Source organism: Schistocerca nitens, chromosome 4, assembly GCF_023898315.1.
Source record: "Schistocerca nitens isolate TAMUIC-IGC-003100 chromosome 4, iqSchNite1.1, whole genome shotgun sequence".
NCBI classification, from domain to species: domain Eukaryota; kingdom Metazoa; phylum Arthropoda; class Insecta; order Orthoptera; family Acrididae; genus Schistocerca; species Schistocerca nitens.
The window spans coordinates 320,063,857-320,077,590 of NC_064617.1; the positions used below are offsets into that span (position 1 = coordinate 320,063,857).

General features: G+C 39.0%; 1 protein-coding gene across 1 annotated transcript in view; it reads right to left on the reverse strand.

Annotated features, from left to right (window-relative positions):
- LOC126252278 (sialin-like) overlaps positions 1-13,734 on the reverse strand; it is a 72,584-nt gene that overhangs the window by 38,519 nt on the left and 20,331 nt on the right. Inside the window, exon 4 of the mRNA XM_049953151.1 lies at positions 11,858-12,010. Within this exon, the coding sequence (XP_049809108.1) occupies positions 11,858-12,010 (153 nt within the window). The remainder of the gene's footprint in view (positions 1-11,857; positions 12,011-13,734) is intronic.

Below are 13,734 nucleotides of genomic sequence, written 5' to 3' on the forward strand. Positions count from 1 at the left end.
ACAGATCGTAATACGTGGAGTTACACTTCGTTTTAGTTGTGTTTATGTAGTTACTGATCAAAAGTTTTATGAATTATAATGTCTTTTGCTCATCCTTATGATGGATGCTGTTACCATATCTGTTGCTTTCTGAATAAAAACAATCAATTGTCCCAGATGCACAAATCAGAATAAGTAACATATTGCTGATAAGTGCTGCATGCAAGATTATATTCGCCAAGTACGAGTTTAAAGTTGAGAATTAACAGTTTATTAAACTTTTTCAGAAATGAAATACCAGACTGATGGTTAATCTATTCACTGTTGCTAATTGGATCTAAAGTTTTATTTTACTGGTCCGTATTGATCACATAAACTTTCACATTTCACTATTACCGGTCTCGGCTGCTCCCATTTTCAGATCTGTTACAAACAAATCAGATCTGAACATGGCAGTAGCCGAAACCGTAGTAGTGAAGTGTGAAAGTTTGTGTGATTAAGAAAGATCTGTAAAATAAAGTGCCAAAATATGATCACCGACTCGTTTTCAGACTTTAAATATGTCTTCATTTGATAGATCTAAAGTAGCGTGAGTCCCGATATCGTTATTAGAAACTCACTATAAATTTCAAATAAAACCAGTAATAAAGCATGTGTTCACAGAGCAAAACGTTAGATATTCAGATCATTCCTAATCACAATAAATGATTGCCCATACGACACTCGAAGTAATAATTCTATGTGTCAAGTACTGCTAGAAACCACACTGAAGAGTCTGAGTTAAGGTCCAACTCGGTAGGATATTAATCTTATTCCGACTCTGTTCTACACACGAAAATCACCAGTTCCACCTAACCTGAGACAAAATAATTGTAAGTGACCGCTGTGAAATTTTCAGAGCCCAAAGTGAAGCGCCATGAAAGTAATTCTAAGTGTAGTGCCTAACGTACCGAAAAAACTCCACAATTCATAAAAACCTGCGGCAAAATCAAAGCCCAGACCAACACAGAACCAGCGTCTTCAACTGTGTCCGATCGATTATGAAAGTGACAATACAGAAGTCCCCACTTATAAGTGGGTTTCCCCAAATCCCGTTAATTCCATGAATTAATGTTAGAGTAACCACTAGCCCAGATTACACCTTTTTGTACGGAAGTTCAGTCTTAAGGTTACGTGCGTCGTTAGAAGCGCGATGAAAACCTAACTGATGTGATATATTTACTTAATAATACATCAAGTAGTTCGCCCACAAATCTAATTCGAATGATTGTAGAGTTCAAAAGAATTGATCATTTCTTACCATGCCTCTAATCATTACAGTACACACTTGAATGACACACCTGTCTTGAAGGGAATGACCTGCTCTTTGCACTTCTGCAATCCAAATTTCGTAACGACGTTTAAATCACGGGCGAAAGTACGAAAAAATGTGCTTAAATAACTGAAATATATAATTAAACATATAAAACTTGAAACGTCCCCTTTTTGAACACTTATACTCGACTGTCCTTAAACTGACACACAATATTTTTTTAGCGCAACGCAATCTGACTTTCAAAAATCTCTACAAAAGAATAGCCCTGACTAACATTAAACTATACCTTTCACAAATCACTAAATCACTTACCTCACAATAATCTTCGTTTCTCCCACTACTGCAATACAGCAAGCGCCACTACTGCCAGCTAAATAAAAGATTCAAACTATGGAAGGCACTAACTACTGATAGGGATAGTTAGCAAAGGAAAGATATTAATAGAGTACAAACAATGTATTTACCTTGATATCATATATATATATATATATATATATATATATATATATATATATGATATCAAGGTAAATACATTGTTTGTACTCTATTAATATCTTTCATATATATATATATATATATATATATATATATATATATATATATATATAGCAGTTCATGACAAATTTCAAAACTCCGCCATCTCTCTTCCCACATCCACCACTGCTGGCGGCTCACCTCCAACTGGGCAACGCTACGCGCTGTTCGCAGCCAGCTGCCTAACACTACAATGGCGAGTATTACAACAATGCAAAGCAGCCACAGACTGCACACAGCACAGCCAGTGATTTTCATACAGAGGTGGCGTTACCAAAAAAACCTAAACAGCCTACTTACATAGCCCCCATGCTCCCCACAAAAAATTTTACAAATTGGTTTGGGCACTGGGCAATACATATTTGTTAAAATTTTTCATAATCGTAATTACAATAACAAAGAAATCAAATGCACACACTTATTGATACAATGTTGGTCAAAAGCTAAAATTTTTTCACAGTCCATAAAGACAGTCCTGATCATTCATCATATTGCAGTGTTTTTCTCAAAGTCTGAGCAGTAAAAGAAAATGCACATGGAAGTAGTGGATTTCCATGCAGTCTTGAAGAAGTAGCGTTGTCCTTCCAGCGGAAAGACGGTGCTGACTCTTGACATGCTGACAGGTAATGGGCCACAACAGAGCAAACCCACAGCGGAGTCAGTCGAAGTTTTGAAGAGTATTGGTGGGTAGGTCATCACAGAGCAGACCCACTGTAGTCCTGGTAGAGATTACGGTATTTGTGGGCCACCAGAGGTGCAGACCCACTGCAGTCCTTGTAGAAATAATGGTACTGGTGAGTCAGCAAAGGTGTAGACCCACTGTAGTCCTTGTAGAGACAGCCAGCAGCCATCTGTTGCAACTGTGCAGGTGCAAAATCACCATCGAAGAGTCTTGCGGACAATATAGCAAGTCCATAAACCACCACTTGTGCACTCACAAAGTTTTTTTTTTAATTGTCCTTAGAACCAGCAATGCTGTTATCCAGTCCCTTGCTGAATTATTAACACACGTGCAAACACTATCAGTCCCTACTTCTCACATATTGTCCATATACTATGACCAACAGAAACGTGTGCAGTGAAATGTAACTTACAAGTTAATAATATGATGAACTGGTATCAATTACAATTTTATAACATAAGAATACAATTACAAAGGTACAAAATACATCATTAAAGAACATAACAATACAGATAACATTTGTAGTACAGGTTTTACAACAGAATATAAATAAACATATACATCAATGTTACAAAAATAATGACATAAGTACATACATAAAGAGCAGAATAACTTTTGAAACATCAACTTCACACATGAGCAACAAAACAGAATAAATAATGTCTAAGCATATTTACAAGGTAAATAACATATTATTAATACCAATTATATTTGAGGATAACAGTATTCCTCATCATAGTGAATGTAGCTTAGTATTAGAAAAATTCTACATCATAAGTCTTATGAGGTAAACATATAAAGACAGGAAAAACATAAATACAAAAGGGAACACAAACACATAGTGGGATAACACAAGGAAAGGACAGGGTTTCTTTTACTGCAGTATGTTGCAAACAAAACTTTCTTTACTTCTTGGAGATCTCCCTTCGTTCCTCATTATTTCCAAAAGTCCTATCTATACCTGCTTTCTGTACTTTACTCGTATAGCTTCTCAATGCATTTTTTCCAATTAATCGCTACTCATTCTCTTATAGGCTGCCCCCTCTTAAGCTAACTTATATCTACTGAGCTCAGATGCTAAACTAAGGGACGAGGCAATGCAGCAGCACAAAACAATTAACACAAACAGCAATGATCAAAAATACAAATGGCGAAGCAAGCAGCATTAATTACAACTAATATAAGGCAATGAGCAGCAAACAAGAAAAATAAATCAGTAGTAAAACTGGCTTAACAGAGTAACACAAATTAAAATTCAGTAGCACTATGCCTGGCAAACAGCAGAAGCAATAAATTATATCTAAACATGACAAAGCGCAAGCTAGTACACTAAAGACAACAATGCAGATAAGGGAAATGTCTATTCACATCTTAATGTCTATGTAATTAAAGTGATGCACCACAACAACTTATTGTAAAAAAATATTACCATATACTTGAAAAGAAAATTATGTGTGCAGTTACTGTTACTAGTCCCTTCTTATTGTTCTTTCCTTTCCAAGTGCTCCTTTTTTTTAAGAATGTGGATTACAAAATTATTATTTAATAGATCTGTTGACAGAAAGTGTTCACATTAGCAAATGCATTTTATTTTATAAAAGCAATGCTGCAACACAGCTCGAAACTAGATATCAAATGAAATAAGCAACTATGAAAAGCGAAGCATAAAAATATCATTCAATAGTCATGTGACATTTCATAAGTTCGTAGACATTCTCTCAACTCTCGTAGATATACACTTGTCCTAATCAGGTGTGCAGATGTAAGAATGTTTCCAAGTTATTATTAGCGTGTCGTATTTACAATGCTTTCTACAAAAGAACGTCAATAGCAAGGATAATGGCCTCCCTTTTTTTTCTACCTGTGCCGCTGAAAAGGGCTCGCAATAATGGCTTTTTCTCCAGGTGTCTGACACAGCTGGGTGCCCGCGACGCATTACGTGCAGGTGGTCACTTAACTTTCGTACGGAAATATTTACGACAGCAGTTTCCGCTACAGTGACAGTCTCATATAAAAAAATTTCACAGGTCAAGAATTAGCGTTACAAATCTGTAGAAACAAAATCTTATTGATATAACAGTGTCCAAAAAAAATATTCGTCAGAATTGTGATACAGTCACACATTTACACACATTTCATAACTCTTAAAGTACGACTCTTGGTTTCCAACATACTTCTTATTCCTCATATACGGTAGCATCATCTTATTGATCATAAACATATCTCAACAGCATAGTACACATCGTCGTCGTAAAAATAACATCATAACACCTCAGTCAACTCTCAAAATCGTCGTAGCTTTCTCCAATAGTTTCAAAACCTAAAAAAATTCTCTGCTCATTTCAATAGTGTCATCAACCTCAAACGTACTTTAAAAATCGTGATCCCAAACCAAATACATCATTCAAAGCTCTCATAGTATCACAATGGTTCTGAAAAAATATGAACAGTTCACAAAGTACAAACAACATACAATTTCGTAAGTGTGAAGTTATCCAACGGTGTAATTACGTAAACGTCTGTCACAGATGTAGTAAAATAAATGTTTATCTCTGTCAAATAATCAGATAGCTGTGTAATTCTGTGTTAGAGAAATATGGTACCGATGTGTAAAGTTGTATAAGCAAATACCATATTAGCTAGGGCTCCTTGTGCTTGCCAAACACATGGTACACAAAGTAGGCGTGTACCCCCCTGAGGATTAATGTAATTATACCCTCAGGTGTTACAGATTACAGCAATGGAATGAAATATATCACGGAAAACCCTTGTATCATTGTACTTCAAATATCTTAAAAAAATAAATGTTTGAAGTGCGAAATTAATCACTCAAATACGTGTACTGTAGCGCTAAACTGTGTGTCATGTTGTAAGATAACCTCTGTGAAAGTCTCGTAGTTATCGTCCTCCGAAAGCTAAGTTCTGCAGAAGTCAATGTACTTACCTCATGATAAACAAAAGTGAAATGCTTTGTGGTTCAAATGGTTCAAATGGCTCTGAGCACTTTTTTGAGATTTGACTGAGGTGTTATGATATTATTACGACGACGATGTGTATTATGCTGCTGAGGTATGTTTATGGTCAAGAAGCTGATGCTATATGAGGAATTTGATTATGCTACATGTCTGTTATGAGGAAATATTGAATAAGTGTTGACGAATATGTATATGTGTAATAAGGTAAGGAGTAATGAATTAGGGACTCTGCTTTGTGGAAAAGGATGTTGGAAACCAAGAATCGTATTTTAGAATTATGAAATGTGTGTAAATGCGTGAATGTATCACAATGCCGGCGAAAATTTTTTGGACACTGTTATATTCATAAGATTTTGTTTCTACACATTTGTAACCAAATTCTCAACCTGTGAATTTTTTTATATGAGACTGTCACTGTAGCGAAAACTGCTGTCGTAAATGTTTCGGTATGAAAGGTAAGTGACCGTGACGTAATTCGTTGTGAGCGGCCAGATGTGCCAGCCGCCTTGAGAAAAAGCCATTATTGCGAGCACTTTTCAGCGGCACAGGTAAAAAAAAAGGGGAGGCCATTATCCTCGCTATTGACGTTCCTTTGTAGAAAGCATTGTAAATACGACATGCTAATAATAACTTGGAAACATTTTTACATCTGCACACCTGATTCTGACAAGCGTCTTTCTACGACAGTTGAGAGAATTTCTACTAACTTATGAAATGTCACATGACTATTGAATGATATTTTTATGCTTTGGTTTGCGTAATTGCTTATTTCATTTAATATCTAGTTTCTAGCTGCACTGCAGCATTGGTAAAAATAAAATTTTATAGATGTATTAATGTAAATATTTTCTGTCTACAGATCGAGTAAATAATAATTTTTTTTAAAAAAAAATGAGGGAGCACAAAAAGACATTTACCTTCGCAGGAACTGCATACATAATTTTCTTTTCTAGTACTTAGTAATCTTTTGTAGAATTAGTTTTTGTGGTGCACCACTTTAATTACATAGACATTAAGATGTGAACAGACATTTCCCTTATCTGCATTGTTGTCTTTAGTGTAATATTTTTTCTGCTTGATCTTTGCCATGCTTAGGTATTAATTATAGCATTTGCTGCTGCTGTTTGCCATGCATAGTGCTACTAAATTTCACTTTGTATTATTCTTTTAAGCTAGTTTTACTACTGATTTATTTTTCTTGTTGCTGCACATTGGCTCATATTAGTTGTAACGTTGCATTGCTTGGTAATTTAGATTTCCTGTAGCTTGCTTTGCAATTTTCCATTTTTTTTTGTCACAGCTGTTTATGTTAATTGTTTTTTGCTGCTGCATTGCCTCGTACCTTAGTTTAGCATATGAGCTCAGTAGATTTAAGTTAGCTTAAGAGGGGGTAGACTATATAAGAGACTGCATTGCGATGAATTGGAAGAAATGCATTGAGAAGTCATACCAAAAAAGTACAGAGAACAGGTATAGATAGGACTTTTTGGAAATAGTGAGGAACGAAAGGAGATCTCCGAGAAGTAAAGAAAGTTTTGTTTGCAAAATACTGCAGTAAAACAAACCCTGTCCTTTCCTTTTGTGTCCTCCCTCTATATGTTTGTGTACCCTTGTGTATTTCTGTTTTTCCTGTCTTCATGTGTTTAGCTGATAAGACCTATGTTGTAGAATTTTTCTAATACTATGTTATTTACTTTTCAAAGATGTTTAGACATTATTTATTCTGGTTTGTTGCTCACATGTGAAGGTGATGTTTCAAAAGTACTTCTGATCTTTATGTGTTTACTTATGTCATAATTCCTGTAACACTGATGTATATGTTTATTTCTATTCTTTTGTAAAGCCCATATTACTACAAATGTTATCTGTATTGTTATGTTCTTTAATGATGTATTTTGTACCTTTGTAATTGTATTCTTATGTTATAATATTGTAATTGACACCAGTTCTTCAAATTAAGTATCATTTCACTGCACACGTTTCTGTTGGTCATAGTATATGGACAATATGTGAGAAGTAGGGCTGTTAGTGTTTGCATGTGTGTTAATAATTCAGCAAGGGACTGGATAACAGCATTGCTGGTTCTAAGGACAATTCCAAAAACTTTGTGAGTGCACAAGTAGTGGTTATGGACTTGCTATATTATCCGCAAGACTCTTCAATGGTGATGGTGCACCTGCACAGTCACAACGGATGGCTGCTGGCCATCTCTACAAGGACTACAGTGGGTCTGCATCTTTGATGATCCATCAATACCATTATTTCTACAAGGACTGCAGTGGGTCTGCACCTCTGGTGGCCCACCAATACCGTAATCTCTACCAGGACTACAGTGGGTCTGCTCTGTGATGACCTACCCACCAATACTCTTCAAAACTTCGACTGACTCCGCTGTGGGTTTGCTCTGTTGTGGCCCATTACCTGTCAGCATGTCAAGAGTCAGCACTGTCTTTCCGTTGGAAGGACAACACTACTTCTTCAAGACTGCATGGAAATCCACTACTTCCGTGTGCATTTTCTTTTACTGCTCAGACTTTGAGAAAAACACTGCAATGTTACTGTGATGAATGATCAGGACTGTCTTTATGGATTGTGAGAAAATTTTAGCTTTTGACCAACATTGTATCAATAAGTGTGTGCATTTGATTTCTTTGTTATTGTAATTACGATTATGAAAAATTTTAACAAATATGTATTGCCCAGTGCCCAAAAAAATGTGTAAAATTTTTTGTGGGGAGCATGGGGGCTATGTAAGTAGGCTGTTTAGGTTTTTTTATTGGTAACGCCACCTCTGTTTGAAAATCACTGGCTGTGCTGTGTGCAGTCTGTGGCTGCTTTGCATTGTTGTAATACTCGCCATTGTAGTGTTAGTCAGCTGGCTGTGAACAGCGCGTAGCGTTGCGCAGTTGGAGGTGAGCCGCCAGCAGTGGTGGATGTGGGGAGAGAGATGGCGGAGTTTTGAAATTTGTGATGAACTGCTATATATATATATATATATATATATATATATATATATATATATATATATATATATATATATATATATGATGATATCAAGGTAAATACATTGTTTGTACTCTATTAATATCTTTCATTTGCTAACTATCCCTATCAGTAGTTAGTGCCTTCCATAGTTTGAATCTTTTATTTAGCTGGGAGTAGTGGCGCTTGCTGTATTGCAGTAGTGGGAGTAACCAAGATTTTTGTGAGGTAAGTGATTTGTGAAAAGTACAGGTTAATGTTAGTCAGGGCCATTCTCTTGTAGAGATTATTGAAAGTCAGATTGCGTTGCGCTAAAAATATTGTGTGTCAGTTTAAGCACAGTCTTGTATAATTTTTCAAAGGGGATGTTTCAAACTTACAATCTAAATGTTGTATGTGAAACATGTTTACTTTCACCAACACACATGGGCAGGCTGATCGTGAATCCGTCTCGGTTCATTAATTAAGCTCAGTTTTACCAAACACTTTGTTAAATACCCTCTTACTCTCCATTTAGAAATGAACGAAAACATGTAGATCATTCACTCAATGCGTCTCGATGAGGGCTTTAATATGATAAGTCGACCTCTCTTCTACTTAAGTACTTGCAATTTTTATTAAATATTGAGGGAAAAGTCCGTTACAGATACCTTCCTGACTCTATGACTAATTACGCATATCATTTGCGTAGTCCAGGTGTCAACTGAATCTGGTGTTCTGCTCTATAAATTGACGTGTCTCAATCCACCGTAAGTTTTATGATTTACGAAGCATGTAAAAGTTTACAAAGCTGTCTAGTCTTCGTGCGAGTCGTATCTTCTCGTGTGACGTCACGTCTGGACGGTGTGGGCTGAGCGGCCACTACCTGGCCTAGCCATCAGGCCTCCTTCGCCTTCAGTCAAACCTCAAAACAGAGGCCCACCGACGGGCTGCCATACTCAAACCAAATGAAACCACCTCCGATCTCGTGAGTGCTAGTCATGTTACAAACGCAATACTTAAGTAATATGCCTCGAGAACATTGGAGGGTGAGTTTGTCCCTGACGCATTACCCAGCTCTTGTACTACGCACGGGAATCTCACGGAGGTGCGCCGATCTTCAGTTGACATTGTGAGTCCCCATTACTGGGCAGCTGGTCGTTGTTTACACAGAGGGTGCGGCGGAGAGAGACTGGGCCAGATTTCTACCGCGACTGATCGGCACTGCTTACGCTCAAAGTCTTGAGCGACCTCCCACCAGTAGATGGAGTTCCTCAAATAACGTCCAGCAGCAAAGCGTTCCACAGCAGTGGACTCTCCAAACCGCTTCTCTCCCACAGCGTCCTGCTAACTTCTCGTGTCCGATAAGCCAGTGAGGATTCTTCATCCTGCTGGTTCGTTTATTTGTTAATGACTATAGTTACACTTACGTTAAACGTATTCACAACTGCAAATATGGACAACCATCATCTGTAGATTGGAATGAGTATAAGTCAAATTTGTGTTAGACCGGGACTCGAACCCAGGTTTCCCGCTTATCACGAGCGATCGCCTTACCATTTAGCTATCCCTGTACGACTCGTAGACAACTTAAATTTCCAAATGCCGTCAACCCTGTGTCTGCAACCTGTATTCATACATCCATTACGTCTATTCCCGTACAGGCGAGACATTTTCTGCAAGTGCTTGCATGGTGTTGGCGGATAAATACGATTTTGCAGTGCCTATGTTGACGACATATGGAAGTTTGAGTCTGGCCGTGAGTCACTCGCGGATAGCCAAATGCTAAGGCGACCTCTAGCGATAAGCGGTATATACGGACTCCAGTGCGGTCCGGCAGAAATTTTCATTGTCGTCATTCCATTCTAGAGCCGATGGTTGTCGAAATTCGCAATTGCTAATAAATTTAATGCATTTTATAACGGCTGTAGTCGCCGCAGTGGCTGTAATTCTGAATAACACTTTCACTGTAAAGTCATATTTACACTTCGTTCATACCACCTGTTCCCTCGCTATATGAGACGCTCACTTGCCCAAAGAGGACTCGAACATATCCGCATCCTCTACACCTCCCGCCGTCTTGAACCCCCTCACCCCCTGGTTGCTCCTCTCCTCTCCCATCCCCGCCCCCTGCCACGTCTTCACCGTTGTGTCCCCCCTACCCTCCATCTCTACACCCTCCATCTCCTTTCCCAAGGTGGCTTCCGTCAACTCCCCCTCCCGGATGATGCCCTCTCTCCCTCCATTTATCCTTCCTATCAACTCTAATCCTCACTCCCCCTCCTTTCCTCTGTCCTTTCCCTGGGCTCCCTCTTCCCCCCCCCTTCCGTCCTGTTTTCTCCCCACTAAACCTCTCCCTACCTCCCTTCTCCCCCCCAGTCCTTTTGTATTCCCCTCCTCTGCCTACCCCACTCCCTGTCGCGTCTGCCCCTCACCCCTCTTCTGGGTCCTCATCCTCCATCAGCTCCTTTCCTGGTTCCCCCCTTCGCTTTTACTCTCCTTTCCCCCCTTTTTTGTTTTCCCATCTTCTGTCCAGTTTCCCCCCACCTGCTCTCGACTGTGGTGTCACATCTGCCAACTTTTTAGTGCAGTGTTCCAATGACTATTCAGTGTTGTTTGTCTTTCTCGTGTTGCGAACAGAAACCATGCTGTCGCTAGGTGTGAATTTTATGTCTTTTGCGAACAGAATCCAGACTGTCGCCGTGTTTTTTAATTGTCTATTGTTTTCCCTGTCTGCTTCGTATGTATTTTTATTAGCATCATCATCCCTCTGTTGTTGTTTTAAGTTCCACGATTTCTTTTCGCCTTGTTACTCTCTAAGTCTCCGATTTTATCGCCTGTTTTGTTATTATTTGTTCTCTTGATCTTTGTCACAAAATCTGTCGGCTGAAGAGCGGCATACTAAGCTGCTGCCAGCCCGCCCCCTTCGGGGGGAATTGAAATTCAATAATAAAAAAAAAAAAAACCAAAGAGGATATATTGCAGAATAATGATTATTTCGATAACTTTTGTCTCAAGATCTACAAACCCCATCTCGTGTTGAGCTGCGAACGTAGTGCACAGGTTACAAAATCGTTTGAGGGAGCTCAGTTACAGGTTCCTTGTGTAGTGTCGTAACGTCTCCTTGAATCTACTCATTGATATATCTTTGGACGGTGTAGATTGATTGATAAGGAGACTACGTCGAGAAATGTCGCTGTCAAGTGGAGAACTTTTCTCCTTTTCCCTCAGCAATGAGATTCAAACGAGTGACCCTAATCTTGTTAGTGATGTAACAAAAGAAATTTAACGTTTTCATTGCAAAAATGAACCAGCCACCAAGCGAAGATACACGAACAAATGTCGCTGTATTTATCATAAGGATTCGTTTCCGCTGGTAACATTGGTACGCAAAAGTTTTTCTATACTTACACTTTCCACGTCAAAGTGCAAGATGTCGGCGATGTAGAGCGGCAGCGAAGACAGTAACAGGTACAGAGTAATGTCCGAGGCCATGAGGTAGACGACCAGGGCCCAGATAGCTGGCGTCGACAGCAGGCTCCTCCACGGCACTGGCAGTTTTTGCTGCAATATCAGAAACGTAGTGCACAGGTTACAACTGCTGACTACTCTATATTGTCCAAGGGCTAGTGCACAGACAGATTGCCAGAACAGACGAGAAGTGAAACGACAGTCAAGAGAGAATTTATGGCCCTGTCTCTTAGGCCTTATCCTTGAACTGGCGCGTAGCAGTGAAATTATGGAAGTATTCGGCAAGTAATCACATAATTATCATCATTACAGAGCAGTCACAATCAAAACTGCAACATGAACACAATGAAAATCTTACTTCGGTACATATGCAACAAATAAGACAGTATTGCACTAAAATGAAAAATGCCTTTTGGGTTCACAATTTATTATTTTCTTTGTGCTATACCGCTAGAGGCGCTGGTCTGACTGGACTGGTGTTTGGTTGTTGCTTTGTTGAATTCTTTGGGTGTTGCACTCTGGAGGTAGGGACCTTAAATTCGTTGCCACCCTTCAACGAAGTCTGATAAAATTCCATAGAGCGTTAACGGTACGACTGTAAGTAAAGCGAGACCAAATCAGTACCAACTAACAAAGCCAGAACCGACTTATACGACAAACAACGTTCCTAATCAACTTCACGTGCATTAAAGCGATGTAACAGTTGCATTCGAGGCTGGGCATTACGGAGGTGACGAGACGTGAATTTCCGATGCTTGCGAAGGAGGGAGAATTTACTGTTTGTCATTGTGTTCTAGGGGTAGGTTCTTTGACCACTATTCAAAACTACCTAGCTCCCGGAGCCGACCCTACTCACCGCTAAATTCTAAATAACACTCTTCTTTTTCTTTCTGCATGTCTTAGGCATTTGCCTGTTACGCCCTCGGTCTTCCTAAAGATCTTTTGCCCACTGGGTAATATTTCTTTATTAATTTTGGTGTTCTGTCGTCTTCCATTCTTGTAACATTGTCCTTCCAGCTGTTCCTGTATTCATTGATCTGCTCATTGAAGATTTTCAGTGCTAGTTCTTCTCTGACGTCAGCATTCCTCCTCCAGTCGGGTTGTGTACCCACCTACTCTTCTTAGGAATCGCATCTCCGATGCGTGTATTCTTTTTCATTTCTTTTTGTAACAGTTCACTAGTGACTTCCATATGTCACAGTTGGTACCGACATCGTTATACAGAACTTGAGTAGATTTTCCTTTCTTACTTTAATGCTGAGGGTGCTGCATATTGAACATTAATATAATTAAATTTTAGTACTTCCCTTTGTACGTTCATTTCTGTCATAAAGTAGTTAAGAACTGGAGCGAATTTACTCTTCCTAATTTATGATTATTTTCTGATATTCTGCTGGGATTGCTCCCGCCCTCTGAAAGTCATACTTTTGTTTTATTTGAGGACACTAGTAGATTATGTAACTTAACTGTTGTGGTTAAAATATGAGCAGCACATTAGGATGTGCTTGGTTGGGTTGTTTGGGGGGAAGGGACCAAACTGCGAGGTCATCGGTCTCATCGGATTAGGGAAGGACGGGGAAGGAAGTCGGCCGTGCCCTTTCAAAGGAACCATTCCAGCATTTGCCTGGAGCGATTTAGGGAAACCACGGAAGACCTAAATCAGGATGGCCGGACGCGGGAGTGAACCGTCGTCCTCCCGAATTTTAGGATATGTACTCGCTGTCAGTAATCACGATTTTATCATCAGTAAAGGGTAGTTTCACACAGAAGTTCCTTTTGTTGAATTCATAAGCATAAAAGCTTAATTTTATTGCCAT